This window comes from Nothoprocta perdicaria, unplaced genomic scaffold (assembly GCF_003342845.1).
Source record: "Nothoprocta perdicaria isolate Ctin4 unplaced genomic scaffold, notPer1 scaffold_260, whole genome shotgun sequence".
NCBI classification, from domain to species: Eukaryota; Metazoa; Chordata; class Aves; order Tinamiformes; family Tinamidae; genus Nothoprocta; species Nothoprocta perdicaria.
Genome location: NW_020455489.1, coordinates 99410 through 124765, shown reverse-complemented (window position 1 = coordinate 124765; position 25356 = coordinate 99410). Strand labels below are relative to the sequence as shown.

Below are 25356 nucleotides of genomic sequence, written 5' to 3'. Positions count from 1 at the left end.
TTATTTTAGCACTGGCATTTTAGAATTATTCAGAACTTGACATAATTTGTGATAGCATTACTATCTCTCTTTCCTGTTCAGAAATCTTGTTTATTATGTGAAGGATTCCAGTATAACAGCAGTTCTCAGTAGCAATCAAATTGCTAATTTTCCTGAAGTCCTGCATCTTTAATAAGCCATCTCTTTTAGAGTTTTTGAAGCTAACTCTGTTCAAAAATAAAAACCCAGTAATACACTGAAAATGTATTCAAGTCTTCACAAAGAAAGCATGGTCTTTGTTCGGAAAATAACTTTTATGATARGTTGCTGACCTGGGTTTGGAATGGTGCCTGAGCTACTGTTGCCAAAGCCATTAATATTTTAGATGCCTATAAATGCAGCCAGGCCAGTGACATGTAAAGGGCTTTGTTCATATGAGTTGAGCAGATGGCCGCAGCTGTCTCCTGCGTGGCCCAACTGGCCAGGCTTTCACACCAAGCTGTTGAGCATCAGAGGAGAAGGACGTGGACTACAGCTCAGCTTATGCTCATCTTTGAGAACCAGGAGCTCATTGCTGGGCCCGAGGAGGRCGGCTCCAAGAATCTGGCGGCAGCTGAAGAGTTACAGGTTTTCCTTGGTCCGCAGAGCTCCTTCTGCAGGACCTACCTTAGTGGTAGTCCCATGGAGCAGCAACGGTCTCGGCTTCACGTTGCACAAGACTCTAGCATCCTACAATGGAGCCATGGACAAAGCACAAGGACTTTGGGGGTGCAGGACTTTTTGCAATGATTGCACAGAAGCCCAGAGCAGCATTTTGGCTATAAATCCTAGGAAAAAAATTACAAGACTGTGGGCTACTTGTAAAATGAGCTAACTCACTTAGCAGTATTTGAAATATTGAATATACAGTTCTTCAAGGAAGCACTTCATCTCTCCAAGCCAAGACTCATTTAAAATGCTAAAATCCATCTTCCAAGGCCCTAAACCTCCTTTAAATTATTGACTATTGCCCCATTCCTTCACCTCAGATCTCTAGTTTCCCTCAGCAAGAATCAATTGTAGCTTGGAGTGCTCCGGGGAGTTGAGGATCAGGCCTTGGATCGAGGAGAAGCAGTTTTGTTTGCTCGGGAAATGCACGGTGCCAACGCACTGTGGGAATGAAATGGTCTAATCTAGGAAGGGCTTCGATTTTGGAGAGCTGTATCGGCCTTTTAGTAATCGGCGCTCTTTGATTGCAGCCTCTAAAAATTGATATTCAGTGCGTTTAGTTGATAAGGGGCAGCATTATCTGGCTTTTCTATGAGAYCCTTTCTCTCGCCTAGCGCCTCTCTTTCATATTTATGCATCGAATAAAACACACCGCTGTCGGCGTAGACCTGTGCATTTGTATTTTGCTCTTTCGCTCTTTCGTCTCAGTTTCTATGGGAACCTGGGCCAGGAAGGCAGTAGGGAATAAAAGAAATGAAGAGAGTTCTTCAGAGGCATGACTCTGTCTATGCACAATTCCCAGGATCGGGGAGCATCCACAGCCGGAGTGGTGAAGCGGGAGCCAAATCATCTGGGAAGGGGAAAATCAATGCAGGTTGAATGTGAGAAAGTGGAGGGTAATTGAGTTTCCTGGGGGACCTCGGGCTTGGGGGAGAAGGAGGAATGTTTTTGTTGTCTGATTTTATACTTTTCTTTGAAAATACATGGCCAATACTCAAAAAAAAAAAAACCCAAAACCCTACAATTTGCTTTCTTTTAGGGTTATTTTATGGAAAGGACTCCAGCACACCATAAAGGCTCTGCATTTGGGTACAGTTCATAAGTGGAAAGCATGTTACAATCGCATGCATTTGCAGAGGTTTTATGAAGAAATGTGTATTCTTCTTACAACATTGCAGCACATTGTTAGTATCTACCACTTTAGTAGTTGTTCAGCAAATCCAGGTGAGCAATGCTGAATAGCCCAAATAATTAGTGGRAAAGAATTAGAAAAACTGCCTACAAACACATCTCAGGGTGCCACAATGTGTCAACGTGATCTTTAAGTGACACTTGCCTTTCTAACTGACTTGGGCAAGTGTGAAAATAATGTTTTGTATGAGTTGGGTATGGCCTGCGTGGGATTGTTACCTTCTGGTTAGTAAGTTGTAGTATGAGATGAAGAAATTTCACGGCTTCCCCTGCTCCCACCGTGTGAATCTGTTGAGTTGGAAGTAACAAGGCGTAGCTATAAGAGCCTTTGACTGTTGAATAATGTTGAGCAGCACCATGGAAAACCTTGGGCAAAATGCTTTCTTGTGACCCTTGGTCTCTTCATCTGAGAAACAATATATAGCCTTGCAGGTTTACCTATGAAGAGGAAGAGTGTCAAGGCGCTTGGCAGTGCTGAGTAGGGTGCAAAAGATCCTTTCTTGCCACTCTCACTGAAGACTTTGCACCTCTCCATTGATTTACAGGGCAGAATTAGCAATCTATGGTGATAGCTCCAGAAAAGCTTGTTAAAGGTGGAGTCTAGTTACAGCAAGTTTGAAAAGGGTAAACCTAGAGAGAGTAACCCAAAGTRTACTGCCTGGGTTACAAGTGGGTCAGTAGGAACAGAGAGCCCTTTTTGACAGGTAATGACCTTTCAGGATGTGAGAGGCTGGGCAAGGAGCTCCATGGAAGCTAGAGGAGCTTGCTAGTGGTGTGGACATTCTTGGGGGACCTTGGAGGGGCTCTACTTCCTGGATGAAGGTGACTTTCAGCCAGTAGGACTGACAAATCTGACCTGCCACTGTGCTGCTTGTAGCATAGAGCTCAAATATTTAGGTGGCAGAGAACAAGTAGTCTCAAGAAGAGATTTGGGAGATAGCAGATGTTCTCCTGTGGACTGTGAGGACCGCCACATTAAGTTTAGTAGCTGTGAGAATTCCTGAAATAAGATATGGCTCCACTTCCAATGCTGGSCAAGGACTTCTAGGTCAGAGTTTCTTAGTGAGCCCAGGGTTTCTTGCTGCAGCCCACACAGGAAGAGCTGAAAGAACAATGCTGCAATGATCTCAGACCTCTGCACTTGTGTTCAGAAAGATCATCTGCTTTGCATTGACACCTGCTTTAGCTACTAAACACCAAATCTTTTGGTTTATGGGGGAAACGTGATCTCTCTGGTTCATTGATACTGGTTCCCACTCGTATCCGACCGTGGGAACACAGGAGCTGAGACTTCCTCTCCACGTTCATGCTTGTTCCCAAAGCTGAGGAAAGGCAGACAGATTTACATCTTTTCTGATATCCTTAGACTTTTTGGTTCTCCCAGACCATAACTTGTTTTTAGAGTTGTCCTAAGTAGGCTCATGGTACTTATTAGAACTCTAGGCAGTATATAGAACATATCAGGATGCTCTCAAGAATCTAAAAGCTGTAGGAAGCTGCTCTGAACTGCTTACTCTCCCACAGGAGAGGGGCATTTTGACAATCCCCTCAGCCCTTGGTTCAGGCCTAATGGGGAATGGCTGTAAAAACCAACAGAATTAAAAGAAAGGTGTCACAGGACTCCTGATTGCAGCTGTAGCACTGGGATGTCTGGTATGGTCCAGCATGGAACAAGCACAAGGAAGGTGTAATAGGAAACACTGAGCTATCAGAACAGGATAATTTGGAAAACATTATCTTTGCAAGATGATGTGACCCCAGAAGTGACCAACTCTTTGCTTGCCTCAGCAACTGAAGAGGAGTGAGTGGTGGTACCTAGGCCTGATGTTTGAAGGCCCTAAAATGCCTAGTGTCGTGAAGGAATGACCCTGGCCCACATTTTACTGCTCTTTGAGGAGCTTTTGAAGGCGCAAATGCAGCTGGTGTTGAAAATGGTGGCAGAAATGTCTTTTCTCGCAGTCTTCTGGTTGAAGTGATCCTATCCTTCCTTGCACGTTCCCAAAGAATAGTGCCACCCTCCTGTTGATGCAGCTGGGAGACCCAGGAGCCTTGGAGATGCCATGAGTACACCAATTCCTGTCTTGCATGGGCAGTTTTTAAATGATTAAAACCTATTTGGGGGGTTGGGAGGAAACGCATTTTTTTTTTTTTTTTTATTCCCAAATACAATAAAACACTAATACCTATTTAAAATATGAGTTTTGTTTTACCCTGCTAGATACAGATATCCCTAAATCCCTTGTGTCACTTAAGAAACACATTCTGACCTTGACTGGGTCGCCTGTTATTAATCAGGAGGCAGCTGCATTTTACACAGAGGGGCCTCCAAGCAGAATTTTGCACATAATGTTTCTTAGCCACGTGGCTGAGCTCAGCCCCTTTCTCTAATTCATTTTTGATCTGGCGTCGCAGCATTAGAAGCTAATTCCAAACCTCCAATGCTAATTCTGGGAACTAGAGAAGACATTAAAGCTCTTTGGGGAGTTTCAAGTGACAACATGGTCATTAGTGGCGGGGAAATGTAGGAAGATGATCTTTATCTGAAGGCAAGTGTTTTGCCATATAGCTGCAACCCAAAAATGGCTATTTACCTTTTGGCTAAGTCTTATTTTTGGTATATTAAAAGATAAGTGTTATTGAGTCTTTTTACAATCTTGGTGAGGAAATTGTTGTAATTTTGCAGTTCCTTAAATATGTTGAAGGATGGAAGATATGGAAGAGAAAAAAAAAATCTACTGCTGAAGGAATTGCACTTTCCTCTTTGAGATGGGGATCCAACCCTGCTGTGTTATTTTGTGTGCAGGATGACTGATATTGAATGTGTGTTTGCAGGGCAGCATTGTGACCAAAGAAAGTCATTCCTGTGACACCTGGGGTTCTGTGTCATATCATGAAATAGGGACAATTGAGCTTGGGTGACTTGGCTGCCTTTTTGATGGGGGAAAAACAACAGCTCTAGGCATGGAGAGATGAAGCAAGCTGAAGTCAGAAACCCTTATTGTCCTTTTTCTGAAAAGCTTATTTACTGCTATTTCAGGATATATGTGAACTAGGGCTATGTGTTGTACTAGAGGTGCAGGGATACGGCAGATTTGTGCAAAGGCAAGTGACCTTCTAATCATTTCCTGGTAAACCGTGACGTTCAAGTTGACTTCTTGACCATCACTGGGCATTGAACTTTCAGGGAACTATCACAAATTTCAGAGCCTGCTTCTGAGTGGGTCCGACCCTCTCCGAGCAAATCGTTGGATATTAGGCCTTTCGATTACTTCTTCTGCATGTATCAGTTTCTCTATATTTCATATTATTGGCCATTTCATTAGCATGTCCTTCAATATCCTAAGGTCCTGCCGCAGCTCTTTGCAGTTAGCCCTGCTTTTTGCTTTTTCTTTTTGTGTTTCTTTTTTGCTTTTTGCTGAATAATTAATGTCAACAGAAAACCTTGTCGTTTTGCTYTTGGATCATTCGCCAGGCTGGTTTTGAATGCATTAAAGGGCACAGCACCCTGCAGGATCTCTGGCAGTTGTCCCTGCTCTGCTACTGACCTCCACTCTCCGGAGCAGCTATCCATCCACGAGAAGACATTTCCTTTTATGTCCTGTCAGCTTGGCTGCTCTAATTGCCTTGCAGAGGAGCCTTATGAGATGACTTTCAGAAATCAAATAGAGTCTGCCAAGTGTCCTGACCCTTGTCTATGACCCTTTCAATAACTCCAGTATGCTTCTGAGCCACGTGTCCCTTTTTCCTTTTAGGAAAAAATAGTGTTTTGACTTTGCTGCCGCTAATTGTACTAATTTTAGTTTTCTTGTTACAATCCATCATTTCCCAGGTCACCTCTGCAAGCCTTAATGTTTTTCCTAAGACTGTTTTCCTTACTGGGAATCCACTGTGCATGTAAACCAGTCGGTCAGCAAGTAGGCCCCCTCAGAGCATTTCTGCTACCTGCAGGAAAGGTTATTGGGAGACTAAGGGACCTTCACCTTATGTCACGGAGGTGACTTTCACCAAAGGTAATTCTGGGGTGCATTGTAGGTATTTTTAGGGTATATGGGACACAGGAATAGCTAGAAATATTGTGGAGAAGGGAAAGACGAGGACATCCTGCTAGCTAGGAAGAATCAATGCTGATAAATTGTAGTTGTGGTTGACACTCTTCAGTAAAGCAGCCTCATAAAGATGAAGAAAAGCAAGGTAGTAAAATTGTAGGAGAACAGCCCTATGTTGTGAAAATCCTGACAGAGATTTTTAAAGTTGCTAATAAACCTAAATGCAAATGAAAGCTCGAGTATGCAAGAATATCTCAAGGCAAGACCTACCTAAAAGCTTCTTTTAAGCAAATATGTTTGTGGCAATGAGCTGAAGTGTTGTTTATGAAAGTACAGGACATTTCTGCCCTCCAGTGGAAGTATGGGAAAGTACCTTTCAGGAATTTTCRCTGCTGAAAAACTTGTTGGAGCCCACGAAGGGCTGCCAAGAATTTCCCTGGGAACTCATTGCTTTTGACATGTACCCAAAATTATTGTTGATGTTTTCCAGCAGATTCCCTTGATCATCTTCAGATTCACGTGGGTTTTCAGGGTCATCTGTCCGTAATACATCTGCTCTTTAATTCTGAATTTTTCAGAATTAACTTGAACTAAGTAGACGTCAAACAGGCAGTGATGTTTTGTGCTGGAGGATGTGGATGTCGCTCAGAAGTGCATTTTRGAGAACGCTCAGTGGTTCAACCCATCCTGTTCAACCCATTGGGTGTCATGAGCCCATCTCCTAAATGCACCAAGTACGTTGTCAGGGGTTAGGAAATATTTTCAGGGTCCTAACACTTGGTGAGCTGCTGGGACTTCAGGTGTTTTCTGCTTTTCATCTTCCTGGCATTCCTCAGCAGAAAGCAACTTGAATCACTTCTCAAGCAGTAGGAGAAAACTGAGTGTTTGAGTGGCTTATTTGCTTTGTTTTTATTCCCCTAATTGAAACACGATAATAATCCAATGTCAGCAACGCACTTCATAGTTTGCACTTGTGGTGAATTGAGCATTTGCAACAGCAAAGAAGTGAAAGGTGCCTTTATTCCCTGTGGTAGTCACCACGTGCTAGGCAATGTTTGATAAGAAACTTCCTTTCATCTAGTTGCGACAAGCTGTAAGATTGCTCAGCTACTCTCTTTCCTTGTAGAACAAAAAGCGACTTCCAGCTCAGGCACTGGGCATTGTGAAACTCAACTCTCATCTCTTTGGAGTTAAAAGCAAATAGCTAACAATAGTTAATAGCAAATATAGTTAAAATAGTTAAAAGCAAATAGCTAACAATAGTTTCTGCCCAGGGCGCGCACTCATTTTAGGCCTTTCTTGTCCTACATGAGTTGTCGTCTTCCCAGGAGGTAGCACCCGATCATTCCTATGATAGAAAATGTTATAGACTTTTTGGTCCTTACTGTTTCCCTTCTCAGTTTCTTTCCCAATTCTATTATATCATATTGTTGAGATGGGAGTGGAGGGGATTTATGTGACAATTATATGGTTTTTGTTGCAATATATGCAACATGTTGCATATAGTCTTTCATGTCTGATGCACCATAGGTGTCTTTGGAGGTACAGTCGTTTGTTTTGATCCACTTTTCATTCCTTTTCTAATAATTTCTACTCGGGTTGATGAGTAGAAATTTGATTTTTGATCATTACTGAATATTGAACTAATATTTTCAGGGAACTATCCACACCAAGATTTTGTTTTCTAGGTGGAGGTAGCCAACCCATAGCCTTTTACAACATATATAAAATAGTTTTTTGGTTTTGTTTTTTCCTAATACGCATCATCACATATTAGTGGACATTCAAGTAACTTTATTAACTTGTCACTCAGTATCATTAAGTCCTTTTGTAACTTTTCCATCTTCTGCTTTTGTTCACTGTGCTTGTTAATTAAATAGCCTTRACAAATGTTGTCAAGCTGACTTATTCCCTGCCACCCCATTATAAATGTCTTTAAAGATGTCTGAGGACTGTTGGCCTCCATCCATTAGGAAACCTGGCTATTTATTGTCAATGTCTGGTTCCTATTTTTAACTTTAACTTTTTTTAATCAATACAAAGCTTTTCTTCTTATCTCATGGTATCTTCGTTTCTTTAACGACTTTGTCAAATGCCTGTGGGAAATCTAGGCCAACTATATCAACCAGATCTCTCTTGCCCGTGTGCATTTTGGCTCCTTCAAAGAACTCCAGTAGATTTGTGAAGCATATTGGCTCTTGCCCAACTATTTATCCATGTGTCAACTAATTCTGTTAGTACAGATGTTTGTCTTACTAGGGAATAGGGCTCTGGATCCCATCAAGAAACTACTTCCATCTCTCTGAGAGCAGAAATGGTTGCAGACCACACTTAGTAGTTCACCTTGAGTTCATGGAGAATTTCTGAGTGAATACCATCTGATCCTGGAGGTTCAGTGTCATCTCATGTCCCCTACTGACACTTCAGTGGAGGCTGTTACTCAGGTGAATCCCCTGTGAAATAAGAGGATGTCCTCAAGATTTTCCATGTTGAACCCACAGTAAAAATTGAGCTTCAATTTTCTTCGTGTAGCTTTGTTCTCAGTGTGCTCTTTCTATAGCATGATCTGTAGACCYTATAGCCTTTCTGTCAGGCTCCTTGCTGCTGCTGTGATTGGGAAGAATTTATTATTTGTTTTTATATCCTTTGAAGTTCTGTCTCCTTTTTTTTTTTATTCCCTGCCTTATGATGTTTTTCCTTTCAAATTGACAAGATTGGATTCTTTGTTTTCTTTTTTTTTTTTAATTTTTTTTTTTTTTTTGAAAACAACTTCATCTTTGAAAGATGCCTTCTTGCTTTTAGGATCTTATGTTACCCTGCTGTGCAGCCACACCAACTTCTCTTTGACCTATCCTAGATCCATGTTCAGTAGATACTCCATGGACTGTATATTTCCCATTGCCTGTGTTGCCACTACTGAGATTCTCTGTCCTGATTAGCTGCTTTAGCTACTCTTTTTTTTTTTTTTTTTTTTTTTTTTTTAGTGTAAACTAATCTTGAATGGTTTTTTTTAGGGTAATCGGTGTTTGTTTAGGTTGTTTGGTTTTGTTTTTCTTTTAAATCCCTCTTCAGTTCTGCAGCCATATTAAATATAAATGCATTATAGTTGCTGTAACAAGGTAGTTCTCAAATAGCAGTATTTTGAACTGGGCCCTACACGTTGTTCAGGATCAAGTCGCAAATTGTTCTGTTTTTTCCCGGACTGCCTGATTAGGTCTTGCCTAAAATAATCATTGATTGCATCCAAAACTTTAGGTTTCACAGGCATATTATGTGTAGTTTGTCACCCTTCTGCGTTGTTTCTTCGCTTTGCAGAGGTCAGGTCAGAGCTGCCTCACAGTTACAGTTGTGGGTGATCAGAAGTCCAGTGCTAATGCTCGGCTTCTCTACTTAGACCTGGAATTTCCATCTGTAAATGATCTGGGTGACTTGCTGATAATTACATTTGTTAATCTGCTATGAAACAGCACACTGTCTGACTTGGTATAGCCTGCACATATAGAGTCTATTCAATAGCTTTTGTGGCATTGTTCCAGTGATTGTCTTCTCATCATGTCAAAGCCTTGTTTAAAGCTAGACCTTCTTATTCTCTAGTTCTAGGTGCAGATGTTCCAGGTTTTCTTTCTCTGGATTCTTTTTAAATAGATGACTTATTCTGATGCTTTCTTTTTTCCCCATCCTGTCTTCCTGATACTCAGCCTTCACCTGATACTGTGTAGAGTTCACTGTGTGCAGTTTCAAGCTTCAGGACGAAGTTTCTGCCTCTGCTGAGCTTCTCCCACCTGGCTCCAAAAGGAGGGCTTTCCTCCTTTGGCAGCAGAGCTGCAACCAACCACACATGCAATACTGAAGACCGTGCCAGTGGATATGCCATGTGGGTGGGATTCTACACTTTTTTGCTTGAAAGACCCTAGTAGGTGATGGTAGGTGCCCATCTCATATACCCTGTGAGGCCCACAATGTTGCTTTTTGCTTCTGAAAGTGATGCAAAAAAACCTAAAGGGTAAGTCAGACTAAAAGAGTGTTTAAGACAGGAGAATATGAAGACAGGGCTGGCTATGTGGAGCCCAGTTTGGCTGATGCCTTCCCACAGTTTCATCTGTCTGCCAGAGTAAACAAGTGGGACCAAAAGCCCGCTTTGTGTGCACATGTACTTGCTTTGTAAGGGAAAAAGCTGCTTCCTGCCCACTCCCGCTTTTCCGTAGGATATTATGTTATGTTCTCTCCTCCCCACGTTCCCCAAATATGCCACCTTTTTTTTTACCCCCAAAAAACCAATTAGGATGCCATCTGCATAAGAGGAAATGATTTCTGGCTGCGTCACTCTGGAATCAAAGCTTGACAGTTTTGCTGTAACACTTTGGGAGACTTTCTTCTGTGATCTCAGTCCATTAATACTTCTCCTTGGGCATTTTGGGGGAAGYCATGAGTTTCACACTGGTGTCCTTCACCCATCTGCTGCGGCAACATCTGCAGGTCCCTGAGCTCTACCTGAGAGTCTGGAGCAGACTCCAAAAAAATGTGGCTGAGATGCCTCCCTGCAGCCCTTGAAAAGCAATTCCTTCAATGGAGGTTGCCCTCCGCTTCTTATGGGTCACCAAGCTGGAGACCATGTAGTGAGGGAAACCTTCCTGATTTRAAACAAAAATGGTTTAATGCAGCTTGCTGGGCATTGCTTGGAACCTGGGAGGCTTTAGCAAATGTGCAATTAAAAGCAAACAGGGTAAGCTGAGCAAATAAATATGTCCAACATCAGCAATATATGGATCTGTTCTCCTTGTACTTGAGGAAAAAAAAATATAAGGCAAAAATGCAGTCAGGCCTTTTGAATCCGAATATTACTGTTGCCATGGTGAGCATTTACTTATGCAAGCAATGCAGTTGTATGTAAAGGCAAGAGGGCCATCAAGCTTTTACATGTGGAGCTAAGCAGATTTGGGGTCTGTGGTAACCGCTTAGCAAGTTGCAATATCTTCCTTAAATTGTGAGATCACTGTGATTTGAGCAACTTGTGGCTGTACCTGGACTTTACCTGTACTTTTACCTATATCTCATTGAGGAGGCACTTGCTAGTGTTGCAGCATGCCCATTGCAATGCTGATGGGCATGACTCTTCTTTTGTTGTCCAACTAGTTTCATTAAAATAACTGTTCTGGTCCATGATAGGTGGTGGGACACTTGGACCAGATTCGTTAGGGGGCATTTGCTGTCCTTGAGGTTGATATTTGAGTGTGAACTAGATGTGTGCATGTGTGTATATAYATATGTACCCCCCACACACATATATACAAGATGGAAATCTCTGGTGGAAGAGCCTTGGCCTTGGGACTGAGTGYTTCGTGATTGATGGACCACCAGGCAATGTGGAGCACTGCACTCAGGTGTTAATGCTAAACAGATATGCTCACTCTTAGCCATCAAGGATTTATATTTCCAGAGGCGTGAACCATACTGAAAAGAGCAGGAAATATCCAAGCAATTTGGAAAAATCCTCTTTGTGAGCTAAAATTGTACTGAGGAATATCAATCCAGTCTTGATGACGTAGAGGCCCTGTCACTTTATTTGTTTTATTGATTTTGATTTCACTTTCGGTGTCCCATAAAGGGAATTTGTCGTGGCCTGCATTTATGTCTTTGCATAAATCAGTGCCCCTGCAAAGAGGCAAGAGCAATGCCCATTGCCAGCCACTAACTCATCCTTCTCCATTGACTTCTTGGCCTACAAGGAAAAAACATTAGRATTTTTTTTTCTACTGAAAATGCTATCAAAAAAGAAATACTGTAAAGAAATATGTGATTTCCACAAATGTTTACCTGGGAGAAAAAGAAAAAAAAAGATGACTGTTTTTCTGAAATGCAGTTTTATTTTGTGCTTTAGACAGGTTGTATTGAAACTAAAACACTGAGGATGGTATTTGAGTGACATTAAAAAAATTTATTCTTCCATAGTAGTATGGAAGTATTTTGGTTTTTTTGTGTGGCTGTGTAGTTATTTTCTGTTTGGCAATAGGAAAAGATAGTTTTGTGTGTTTGCATTTTTAAGTTAAAAATAAGGTTTCCACATGAATATCAACGTTTAGTCCCTCTCTGCTGATCCTGAACACAAATACAACCCAGTGGCCATGAGGCAGCTTCTTYGGTCTCAAGCTAGCAACAGCCAGAGTTAAATAAATAAATAAATAGATAAATAAATAAATAAGTAAATAAATAAATAACTGCTTGAGCAATATTTTTTAATACTGTGCAGAGCAGGAAACGACAGCAGAGGAAGAAAAACCCCACATCCTTCCCCCACCCACCCTGTTTATAATTAAAATTTATTCAAGCCTCTTTTGGGGAAGTAGAGAGTATAGCATCTCCGTTTTGAACTATTTTGGGACATTTGTGGCAGCAGGGCCTGGTTTACCAAAGGTCCATTGGGCATCTGACCAGGGACAGGACATCTGTGGATGGATATTTAAACAAGCTAGTAGAAGATTGCAAAAAATAAAAAWTTGAAATAAATGAAAAACTATTGCAAAGAGAGAGCACTGAGATCCTACCGTTGCCCTGGCTCTTGGTCATCAAGTCACAATGATGGTCTTGTGGTGCCTTCTGTGAGGCTTCATAAAAGCATTTCTTGAGGGGAGGTGCTCTTTACATGCCTATCCCATCTGCTTTTGGGCATGGAGATGAAAGGAAGCTTAATGTGCCAGTCCCAAAAAACGACGAGGTGCAACCCAAGCAGAAGGGTTTGGGTTGTGAAGGAAACATCTGGATTGTGTAGGGCTGCACCAAGCTTGGCACCCCAGTTACTTTATTGGCCAACCTCAACTGCTCAAATGCTTCCTAAGTTTGGCCCCCAGCCTCCTTATATTGAGTAGAAAACATAGCTCAAAAATAAGAGGATGTGGAACAGATTGAGCATACATTCTGCAGCTGGTCCATGCTGCTGTCAGCTCACCTAGATTGGCGTTTTGTCTCTGGTGAGAAGGGACAATAATCCCTTCTAGAAATGGCTTCATGTTAATATAGCAGATGATATTTATGGCCATACTAGCATATCCCCAGTCTTAGGCTTCATGGTCTCCTTGTGCCAATGCTTTTAACCAACATCTTGGTGTCCTGTCAGTCTTTCCGTTGTCCCTGCAAATGGCCATATCTGAATCTGATCTTTTTCTTTTCTTGTGTTTCTGTACATGTGAACAAGCTAAATAAATCCACTTAACATGACAGAGCTTAGCATGAATTTGGCTTTTGTGTAACACTGTGATTGACAGTAAAATAGGTGAAGCAGTGGCCTTTTATGTGATGTCTTTGTTCCTGTTGATGGCAGCATTGATCCGAAGGGATGTTTTAAAAGCAAAGGTGCGTTTCTGACATGGGATGGACATCTGGTACCTTCAGATGTCTAGTACATGGAGAAAAAAACACAAAGCCTAGTCATTTCCTATACAGAGAGCCCATCCTCACGAAATCTTAGTTCTGTGCTGTCATTGCCTGCTCTGCCTGACTAATTTGAGGCTAAGCACTTGTTTTTTSGTTAATAAGCTGGAGGAGAGGGCTCTGCAAAGCACAGAATGACCCCCTTAGAGGATGATATTGCTACTTTCCCCACTGATGTTTCTGGTTCATGCCTCGGGTTATTTGTTTTTTGACTCAAGGGTCTTTTGAGGGTTATTTCTCCACCCAAAGCACATGCTCCGTCTAATGGACCAATGCCTTGAGCAAGCACTAAAGGAGAAGCACATGGAATGGGATCCCTGTGAGGATGAGTGCCGAGACATAACAAGGACACATGGATTTGCTGTTGATGCCTCTCCAGAATTTGCTTTCAGGTGTTTCCAGTCTCTGGGTCTTGCAGGTTGGGTAAAAGCTGCTCCAGGCAGCTGAGCATATGACTTCTTGCAACTAAGCCCCATCATCCAGCTACCGTGGTTCAATTTATTCCACTCTTTGCTGAGATTCAAGTCTTCTGTTGGTGGAAATGCCTTATCCCCAAGACAGGGTGCTACAGTGAGCCAGCCAGCAAACAAAATGTGATATAAGGCTGGCAAAAGAGCTGATAAATAGCTAGTGATGGCAGTTTTTATTTATTTTAGCCAAAGTTTTAAGTTTGTTGTTGTCAGGGAGCTGATTGTTGGGTCCCTTTTGGTTACAATTTCCATCTCGTTGGCAGCGCATAGGTGGAAGGATGCCAAGCTTTGCATCGAGATGCCTGTTTCGTAACAGATGYCTAATGTTGCCCAACACTTTTAGTTCTTGCAATAGGAATCGTGAGCTGGTTTAGGGAAGCCAAGCAGTTGCAGAATGACAAACCTTTGCTTGTGCCAGTTCCTTGTTTCTTCTCTTTTAGCTGCCTCATTAAGGTTATTCTGKTTTTTGTGCTTATAGCTTGGGTGTTAGAGCTTCAAGRGCTGCTCCTTCAAAGTGAAAGGGCRTATGTACAGCAGTATTTTCTCATGATCCCCAATTCACTCTGTTTTCTCATGTGGTGATGCTATCCATGCTAAGGACAATGCAACCCARCTCATTTTAGTTACTGGTTCATTGAGCATATTTATTTTATTTTGAGGGAGAGAAAGAAATCGTGACTCCAAGCCTTGTATCTCCCATAGCTAAGTATTTCGTGTGCATCTCAGCTGGCCTCCTTAACCTGTCCCAGAACCAGACATATTCCTGTGGACATAGCAGCTTTAATTGTTAAACCTCTGCATTTCTTCAATTTGCTCTCCTCATCCCTTGAAAGGATGGATGACTTTGGAGTGATGATATAATTAAAGAAATACATTGCAGGCTTGATTCTCACCTGCAGCATGGATGAAGTTCAGAGGTCTCATACCTTTTTCACTAGTCTTGATTGCACCCTCTTTCCTGGAGAATGAACCTGAGAAGAGCAAAGAACCCACTTTCCAAGATCTCAACAGTTTCTCTTTAGAGASGGCCCTGCAAATTGAGCAAGCTGCCTAAAAGTTGGATTCATACTCTGAATTTGCAGATGATGATCTTGACCTGATTTTTGATTCATGAGATAACTTGGAAATATTTGCACTTCATTATTTTTATTTAAGCAACTTAAAGATTTATTCTTAGGTTTTCCAGGGCCAAGATGCAGAACTGGTGTTAGCTGTATTGCTTATGCTGACTCTAAAATAAAAGCAGAGCATTCTCGCAATCACCTTCAGATAAATCTAACTCAACTGACGGTAATCCTCAAGATTTAGGAGCTTTTGAGAATTTACCTGTCACAGGTATGTTCTGTGACAGAATTTGGCCTTAAATTGTGTGCCTTTAGGCAGTATTGATCTTGTGCTTTTATTGCAATTCAATTGGAAATTGGGCTTGGACCTTTGTAGCTGGGAATAAAGCAGAATGCAGATGTGAAGGTTCCTATCAAACATATGATAGGCTTGCATGCCCATCTTTATTCCCATTTTTTTGTTTCACTCTCTATTTTATGCATGTCTTCTGTTTCTAAGATGCCTTTTGCGTAGTGTCCGGAGAACTAGGTCCAATTTGTTTTACAGGTTTTATTGCCCTTGGATTTACTAACCACACACCACAGGTCTGAGTTTTTTGCCAGAAGATTTCCAAAAACCCAATCAAACCTAATACACTAGTTGCTGCCTTTAATGAAATACTAAATTCATGGATTTTTGCCTCAGACAGCCCTGCTTCAAAAACCATCAGCTTTCAGCTTCTGTGGCTTGGCACACAAAACCTGAAGAGTTTGTGGCTGCTGCATGAGATCCTGGGTCCTCACCAACCAGCTGGCAAGAAGTGGTAGCTCTTCCAAGATTCAAGTGGCACTGCATTTGTCTTTCCAGTTCTGTTTCCAGAAACAGTCTGGTTTCATCCCCCCAGGTCACATTGTAGGGCTCTGCAATYATTCAGCATAAGAGGAAAAGAAAGATTGATCTTTCCCCCTCCATCTTTTCTGTATGTCTTTGGAAACCCTCATTCTGACATACTGGCATTTGGCATCTCCCACTCCTCCTTTGCTGGGGGGATGTGACCCCTCTGCAGCTCCCCCTGAGCTGTTGGGCTAAAAATTTTGCAGCAGATGTTTCACCTTGGGAAGAAAGTTTTCCACATTGGCATCTCAGCTTGCTAGCAATTGCAAATTACTAAATACATTTAAATGGTCAGGAAAGCCAAAGACAAATCATTTGCTGGTATATATGTATTTAGCACAAGCCCATCTCACTGTGTTGTCACCCCCAAAATGATATGCCTTTTGTGATTTAGAAGGGAACCTGTAAACATGTCTTTCATTTAACAGATACTCGTATTTTAAAAATAAAATGGCTACAAGTTTAATATGCACCTCATGATGAGTATAAAGCGATCAATAAGCAGCTGTGTCCCACAAGGTTATTCCAAGTTCGAAGCAGGCGCGGTGGCGATTGCTTTCCAAAATCGGATGCGGGCCACAGGGACAAGGTCACTGAGAGGATCTGGTGACAGTGTAAATAATAAAGCAAAGCTGAACTCGTTTGGCATCCATGGCCCCAAATAAGAGAGCTCTTTATTGTGTTGTCTTTTGGGCATTCTTACGGGACCTTTTGTCTTTCTCAGCATCTCTTTTTTTCCCCTCTCTTTTACCTTCAAATTGGCTTTTTTTTTCCTCTCCGTCTCTCCAAAGGGTATTTTGGTTTTCGATAAAATGCCAAAGGTGGTTTGACAGAAATAAGTCCCTAAATCAATGTCGTTCCRTTATTGAATTAGATTATTAGATACAGTGACGGCCATGACAGAGTAGATCCATTAAAAAGATAGATAGGTGGTCGTGCGGGAGCGATCACTGCTAACACTGTGATATTTTATCTTTGCTGGAGCCTAAAAAGGGCTCCAATGAAGCACACGATRCTTGGGTGAAATAATACGTTATGGTTACAGTCAATAGCGAAGCATTACAGATAAAATTAAATATTGAAATGTGTGYACTTCTAAGTCAGTTCCCCCTTTACACCTTGCGTGCCTTTCTTTCCATAGACTCATCAATGTTTTTCTTTCCCTTCCCCATGTAATCCCATATCACCAACAGCCAAAAGCTGTACGTGCTCAGGGACTTCTCTAGCAGCTGCACGTCAAACTTTAGTGAGTGGGTGGATCCTGTCCATCCATTTCCCTCCCGAGCCTTTCTAAAAATACCGTGAACCTTGACAAGGAGCTATTTTTAAGGAATCATATTCATGAGTGTGTTCATGGGAAGCTTAATTTTGGCAGGCTTGCATGTGTTAGATTTGCATGCTTCCATAGCGAAGGGCTTGGTGAACTTCTGTTGAAAGCCGGTTGCACATGGGCTAAAGAGAGAGCATCTGGATTTTGGGATCTCCTGGGCTGGAATTTCTCCTCCGAGTGAGTTTATAGCAGGAAAAGAAGTGAAGATATTTTTTAAGGAATGTTAATATGTGACTGAAGTCATTCATTGCAGGCATTTGCACAGCAGCCCTCAGCTTATTGGATCTGATTTCATTCAAAAAAAAAAAAATATGACTGTGATTTCTCTTCAGGGACCTTAAAGATCTTGCCATTTTTCCATAAAACACTTACAGAAACTGCTGCCAGCCTGTGGATGAAAGAAATCTCTGTGAGAGACTTGATCTTCAAAAAAAAAAAAAACAAAAACAAAACACTAAAAGGCAAAACAAACCGCCCACCCTTCGCAAGAAGATCTATAGGAAATGCCAAACTGTAGCATTCGCTTGGTAGCTGGAGCTGGATTGCAGTACCAGACTTGTGCACTGTAGGCATGTATTAGGTATGTTTGCTTTTCTCACTTGGAAAAAAAAAACCAAGAAGGCAAAGTGGAGCTGTGCTATAATGGAACCAGCGAGTAGGAGTGTGATTAAAAGCAAACTGTGAGCAATAAGATGGAAATTAAGCAGGTAAAAACTGTTCCACGCTCATGCCGTTCGGGTGCGGTGTTGCGCAGTCCTCATGTTTGCACATCTAAGAAATTTCCGTTTTTTCGCATAAAAAAATCCAGATATGAAGCCGAAGCTGCCTTCTTCGCCAACCTGAAACTGTCTGACTTCAACATCATTGACACCCTTGGAGTTGGAGGGTTCGGACGAGTTGAACTGGTAGGTAATTTTTCATCTTTCTCTGAAATTTGTGTAATGTTCTGGGAACAAGCAGTATGGTCTTTTCATTTGTCTTCATTATTATAGCTGAATTACTGGTAGAGAAGCATGTGTCAGGCTTATTTTGTTAATAGTTGAAGAAAGTTGTATTGCATTTGCAGGGAAACAGACACGTGTGAATAAACCTAAAGCATGCACATCCTAGATTAGGAAAGGAGCATCTATCTTCTCTCTCCAAGAGGTCTTATACCAAAACAGTACCTTTTTATGACACTGATTGCCCCTTAAAAAAGAACCTAAAGAGTTTCCATGGGGTTAAGTGATGAGATAAGAGCAGCTCGTATTTTTAATTGGCCAGAAGTGGAATCACGGTCCACCGGCTGCCCTAAGAAGTTGCAGATTCAGGTCTGGAGATTAATGTCCTGCTTGACTATAAAGCAAACTGTAGACTGTGAGGCAGACTATACATTACGTGTCTGATTTACAATTCACAGGAGGATATTCGAGTATTTCTTGTTTAACAGCTTTTAAAGAAAGCACCAAATTTAGGTTGGCTTTTTGCTCTGCTTGGGTTTGGAGCCATGTAGTTGTTGGATTCTTTTTTTTATTTAAGCAAGGGCTGAGCGGGAGGAGTCGGAAAGGGCAGCAGTTGCATGACCCATGTGTAAGATTGTGTGAATGCAAAAGCTTTTAATAGAAAGAGGGAGCTTAGTTTACATCACTGCACTCAAGCACAGAGGCGTTTCTGCTACCAGACACCAGTACAGTATGTGAGGAACTCCTCTAAATTAGGGGACAGAAAAGTAAACAGTTACTGCTGCCATCACAAAAGTGGACGGGAAATCCCTGCGCCAGACGGAAGCCAAAAATGCCTTCTTGCGTGATCCCTGTCACGCTGGGAACTTGGAAACCAGCAAAATGAGTGGCTGGATCATCGCCGGTGACGCGAGGGGTGAAATCTGTATTTCAACGACAACTTGTTTCTGTCTTTTCCTATTCAGAGGTTATTTAAAATCACGCAGTGAGGGCTTTGATCCCTTTCTGTTGCTCTATTTTTGTTTCCCCATTAGCAGCTGGTGTTTTGGAAAATGGTCACGGGAGCTCAGCCCCATACCATTGGGACGGTGTCCTTCCCCCWCTCCTTCTATAGTCATTGGAGAGAGAGAAAGAGGGGTCTCCTGTCAAGGATGCTTGAGAGCAAGAGTCTAATTTGGGCAACACTAAATCARTTGGGGTGTATTGCTGAAGGCAGCAAGTCTTCTAGCTCCAGCTGCTTTCCAAGTCAATGTGGTGGTAAGAAGAATCACATCCGTAGCTGAAACTGTTGCCTAGTCTCAGAAACAGCACCAGTGGACACGCTCTGTTGTTTTTAGGCTATCAGAGAACAGTTAGGTAGAAATAGGTAAATCTTAGGAGGCCCCAACTTTTTAGAAGCCTTCAGGAAGCACTGAGTATGGCCTCAGCAGCCAGCAGACGCCTATAGGTAGYAGAAAAGCCTTCATCATGTAGAAAAGCCTTCATCATCTTGTAGGGGGGTTGTCTTCAGCAGTGAGCTTAGGAGGTTCCAAGCAGAAGAAAGCTCCTTAAGGTCATTTTTCTGGGTAAATTACAAGTATAATGGTGAATCAGATGAGGAGCCTTCTGCTTCCTAGTTGGTTTAATAGAGGAAAAATGCAGGAAAAGGTCATGGTTTGCTGGTGTAGTCTACAGAAGAACTTTTTCAGCTACGGCACCTAAAATGAGGCTGATAAAATTATGCACTTAGTTCAGAATCGACACCCAAGCTAAGTAGGCAGAGATCTTACATGTCACATTTAACTATACATATTTTTCAGTTACTTAGGGGGAAAAAAAAAAAAGAAAGATTGTATTATATCACTAAACTGTCCTGTATTTCTGTTCTAGAAGATGTAGCAGCTCTTAACTCACACAGGATTGCACGCAAAGGGATAAAAGATATTTTCAAATTTGACTTCACGTTCTTGATTTTATTACTTTTCTTTTACCTCCCGGGAACTTATGTTAATATTCTCCCATCTTTACTGTTTTAAAAAGCTAAGTACCTTTCAGAGTTGCCATCTCCAGGCTGAGCATTGGCAAGCAAGGTTGTTATTAAAGCRAGCAAAGACGATTTTCATCAAAACGGAGTGTGGGATCACTACCTTTTGCCACTATCTTTTTTTAGGAAAATGTATTTTGTAATTTCAGGCTACAAAATGGAGGGATGTAGTATATGTCAGAGGAATGGACTCTTTTATTACCTTGCTGCATCACTGTAGCTCACTAGCTCACAGCAGTGTTGAAGTTTGTTTCTAAGAAAAATTCCAATTATTGCACTTCCCTTGAATAAAAAAAAAAAAATCAAATAAGTGAAGTGCATTGCAAGGAAAAGATTGTCTATAACTTAACCATAACTTCCATGCATCAGCACCCCAGCACAGCTCTATACCATCCAAAGACACAACTGGCAGGATCTGGGTAGAAACTGTAATGTCCAATTTGGATCTTTGGCTAAGGATAAATAATGATCCCATTTACCTGCGTTTTAGTTGTCAGATATGGTTTGGATAACTGTGAGAGCTTGTCTTTTGGGTGAATTTAAATGCAGGGACGTTTAAATTTGTTTCATCTCCTGGGTGAGACAGTGATTTAAATAATTTTCTCTTCTCTGGCTGTTACCTATGGAAATATCTTTTTGTCATGGTTTTGCTCCTGTGACAAAAAAACTATGTGTGCAGCATGGTGACAAATTTTGGGGCATTTTAACAGAACCTTTCCTAGGTAGTTTTATTTATCCAGCTACATCAAGAGAATTTTTTGTCATGTTTGTGCCTGCTAAGTTCTTTTCTTCAGAGTTGGCTCAATTTTTAGGGCTAGTTGATGCCACCTAATATCATGTCTTGTCATTATGGATATGCTTCTTCACCCGTAATTGGACTTCCTCTATGGTCAGCTTTAGCAGGTGACAGCTAAAGGGGTAAAACAGATGGCTTGTTGTAAGCACACTAAGTCCATTTTCTGACAAGGCCAAGCCTTCCTTCTTTCTTCACTGTTTGTGTTGCAGTTAGCTCTGAGAACATTAAACTGGCACAAACAAAAAAGTWTTTTTTTTCCCCATGGATCACCCTTGAAAAAGGTGCACTGTGTCATCTTCAGACACCAATTTCTCAACACTTCTCTCCCTGCATAGACCATCCAATTTCTGCAGCTCTACCTGCAAGTTTATAAAACCAACAAGTGACCTGAGGTAGATGAAATCAAGGCATTTCTCTGCTTGCAAGACAAGCAATGTGATTCCCGATCCTCAGAATTTACCCAGGGAAGCGGCCGCTGCCCTGGCACAGCCCATGCCGCATTCCTAGAACCACCCTCATAAATTGCTGGAGAGCCTGCCAAGTAGATGTAAGCTACTCCAGGATGTGTCTCCCCGCACCTGCTCCCTTGGCCACCTCCCTTAGCACAGGACAAAGCAAATAAGATATCTAGACCTCTTGATTGGAATAACTGACCTACCTATGATTTTTTTTTCTTTTTCTTTTCTTTTTTTTTTTTTTTTTTTTTTTTTTTTGCTTAAGATCTTCTTTGCTGACCCTCATCAGCAAGGTATATGAGCATCTTCAAAGGGAATTGGATATTGCTCTGACTTTAGTTTGCCTTTTTCCAGACAGATTGATTGCAGACTGAGCAAGTGGTAGAAGCCTGTGGTAGGGGCCTCCACTTTACTTTCATTTTGGTAGCTAGTATTGGATCTTCATAATTTATGCCTCCATAATATGTCATGATAGTGAATAAGTGTGTCAATTCATGTTCATAGCCTTCAGAGCACTTTTTTTGCAGAGGTCTAAGGTGCTGATCAGGTGTCCCAGGCGCTCAAAATATTCTCGACTTTACTGCTCTTGACCTTTTATTTGCTTTTAATTGGAACATCTGTGTTTCTAATCATCTACCCCAGGTCAGGTGTTTGGRCTGTAAGGGTAGATTGCTTTGGACAGCTCAGAAATGAATGTGACAGAGCACATAACCGTACAGGGTTAGATTCATTATRGCTATGGAGTAAGTTCACGAACATGATGACTGAGGCTTGCTAGAGAGTCTATTTCATTAGAAAGTCCTTGCTCACATTTCAGACCAGTCAAATATTCAGATTTGCGCATCAAAAACAATAGACTTTTCCACCATTTTGGCACATGTGCAAGTTGGGAGGGACTTAGTCACTGTGCGTGGCTTTGGGGAGCACATGGTTAAGGACAGCCTGAAGGCAGTCATATCCATCGGCAGCTTAAGGACATTCAGCCCTTACTTGACAAAATATTTAATTGTAAGTTTGAATGTTTAGCAGGTTTGCGGAAGTGGGTGTTGCTTAAAGCACATATTTCAAGCATATGTTCATTAAACATAGGGCAGGAAAGGACTGAGGGAGATCATCCACTCCTTTTTCATGACACATGGCAGAATCAGAGATACCTAAACATTTCTGACCAACTTTCCCTTAATCTCTTGTTGAAAGCCTTTACTGCATGCTACAGATGCCCGATGTAACTTATTCCCATAGTTACCTCTACTTGCAAGATTTTTCTAATATTTAACATAACAGCATTAATATCTTGCCTGTCATTTCTTGTTCTTCTTGTTCCAGAAGGACAATTTCTTGCCTTCTACTGCAGTAAGATTTACAGATTTGAAGACCCATATCACATTAACCTGAAGTACTTYATTCTTTAGAGAAAATTAATTTGCTTTTGAGCTTTACACACAACTCACGCTTTCCAGGCCTGTGATCACTCTTGCTGCTTTACCTCCAGGTGCTTCTCACCTCTTTTGATCGAAGGCCCAAACAAGACTTGTTAATCTAATCAGGAGCTGTCAGGTAGAGCAGAAAAACAGCGATTGAATGTAGTACTTTGCCTTTGCCAAGTTGTGTCTTATCTCAAGTAATCACTTCAGTTGGTCATGATCATGTTGAATTTCCTTGCTCTTCTCAGAAGTTCACATAGAGGTCGATGACATTCTCCTTATTCCATCATGTAAGTCATTAATGCAAGTATTTAAGGGCACCATAGTCTAATAAAGCCTTAAGCTTAAAGACTAAGTCCTTGCTTTGTCCACGTTGTATTGGAAGTCAATTTGCAATGGATAGCATGGCCTTTTTCAGTCATATTCATGTTTTAAGAGAAATCTGACCCCAAATTGCAAAGTGCAGTCAGATTTATTGTAGCCTCCAGCCCTTTTTGTAAATGGAATCGTTAGCGGATTAATTAGATGGCAAGAAATAATATATTAAAAATTAAGTAATTGTCTTCCAGTAGACCAAGAGATGCATAAATCAGACATTTGTAGAAATTTCCAATTGCGTAGCTATCATTTTCTTCCATCTGTTATAAAGCTCTTTTTGTTAGGTGGATCGGTCGTCCTCTTTTTGAAATGGCTTCATTTTTATTTTGAACCTGTGAAGAATCCTTTGGCCTCTTTCCTTCTGAAAGAATGGACATTTCGTAATTATTTTAGGGAATTAAAGTGGGAATATCAGTGATTTTATATATAGGCCCAGCAGTCAATTTCAAGGAATTAATTAGTGAGTGTTTTCCATTTGGTTTAATATGTATTAGCTATATAACCCTTCTCCTGGCCTTAACTTTATATTGGAAGGATTTTATGCATGCAGCAGTTTACATTCCTCCCTTGGCCTTTTCCTTCTAGACAGTTTTGAAAAATAATATTTACCTCTGGCATTTGTGAAAAGACACAAATTTTTCTACACTTCCCAATGCCTGTGCTTATATTAAAAAAAATAAAATAAAAAGTAAGAGTAAAACTACAGTTGAACATGCTTACAAACAGTGAATATAGTATTTTCCATACATTATTCAGAGGGTAGAATTAGAGATTTTTAGCAAACTTTGGGAATTGATTAAGCAGCTTTAATTATTGGCTAAGCAGATGAGACTTTCAAAGGAGCTGCGCATTTTTTAGCATATATATGTGTCTATATTTTCAAATTCACAGGTAATCATGTATTTTCCTGTCAAGTCCCTTAGCATTCAGACTGTGCCATATGATGGATTACGGTATTTAGTGCCCTCTCCAATAGCTTTAACTTTGAGTTGAAGCTAGTCTTGCTATTAGGGGACACATTTTTGTTTGGGAGGAGCGTAAATATATTGCAAGCTAAAACCATACCGGGCAGCTTTGCCTGGAGGGGAAATATTGTTGCTTTGCCTATGCAGCAAGGCAGCTGTTGGGATTAGGAGAGCTCAGCTTGCCTTCTCATTAGCCCATCTCAGTGACAGCTGCCACTATTTTTGTTGGTTCGAGTACATGTATCAGGGAAAGCACTGAAAGTCAGTTGGAGTGAAGAAAAGAATAAATCAGTAAATAAATAAATGCACGTACCCAGCAAGCAAAAACATTTGTGCTTGGGCTGATGGATGCTCTCAGGAGCTACTTATTTTTTAATGTGATACAAAGGCGTGACCATCTTTTATTTCATGGTAGCACTCATTTCTGGCTCTGTCACATCCAGAGTTTACAGATGTTAGCTAGAAAAGCTCCATTTGCAAAGTACCTCAGCTGCCATCTCTGTCTTTTGGGGAKGAGGTGGGTCTGTTGCCCAACAGATTTGAGCACCAAGAACCTTCTGCATGAGCAATGTCTTCACAAAAAGTTTCTGTACTGCTCCTAAAGATTACCATTGCTGAGGATTTAGGGGAAAAAGCCACATCTCCAGAGTAAACTAAATACTTTTTTTCTTTATTTGCGTAAACCCAATTCTTGCTGGGTGTCCTCGTTTAGCTAGGAGCCAGTCCAGCCACCTTGAAGATCAAGAGAAAAGGTGAACACTCCTGTGCACTCACTCTCAGATAGATATTCTGATATTCTCTTCAGGTTGCAACCTCTGTTTCAAAAATGAAAGGACAAGGACGGATTAGAAATGTCAACCATGTTTAGCTCTGCTCCTGTGCCCCATGGTCTGCTGCCCTTTCATGCCCAGTATGAGCTGGGCTCCATCAGGCTTGTGATTCCCTGATTACCATGGCTGTAAGTCCTCTTGGCTTTAAGGCTTTGCGCAAGATAAGAACAAGTATAGTGTGGCCTCCAAGGGCTTTTTGGAGAGCACACAGATCTGCAAGAGTTGTCAGCCACAGGTGTAATGTCTACAGTAACAGAACCCAGAGCATCAGCAGAGGTTCTTCACCCTCACTTCACAGGAACAGATCACACAGGAAGGAGATAAGTGCAGTCAAAATAGCATAGCCTCCCTCTAAATCCCAACTGCGGTGAAGTTGAGGAGATTTGAGGCCGCTTTTGCTTATTGCTGGCACATGATTTAATCTTTGTTGGAAAAAGAAAATCCTCCTTTGTTAGGA

At 41.4% G+C, this 25356-nt stretch overlaps 1 protein-coding gene across 2 annotated transcripts in view; it reads left to right on the top strand.

The window, feature by feature from the left end:
• Positions 1 to 25356, top strand: part of PRKG1 (protein kinase cGMP-dependent 1) — a 320495-nt gene that overhangs the window by 278742 nt on the left and 16397 nt on the right. For both annotated transcript variants that reach the window (XM_026040662.1, XM_026040661.1), the window contains exon 10: positions 17896 to 17992. In XM_026040662.1, the coding sequence (XP_025896447.1) occupies positions 17896 to 17992 (97 nt within the window). The remainder of the gene's footprint in view (positions 1 to 17895; positions 17993 to 25356) is intronic.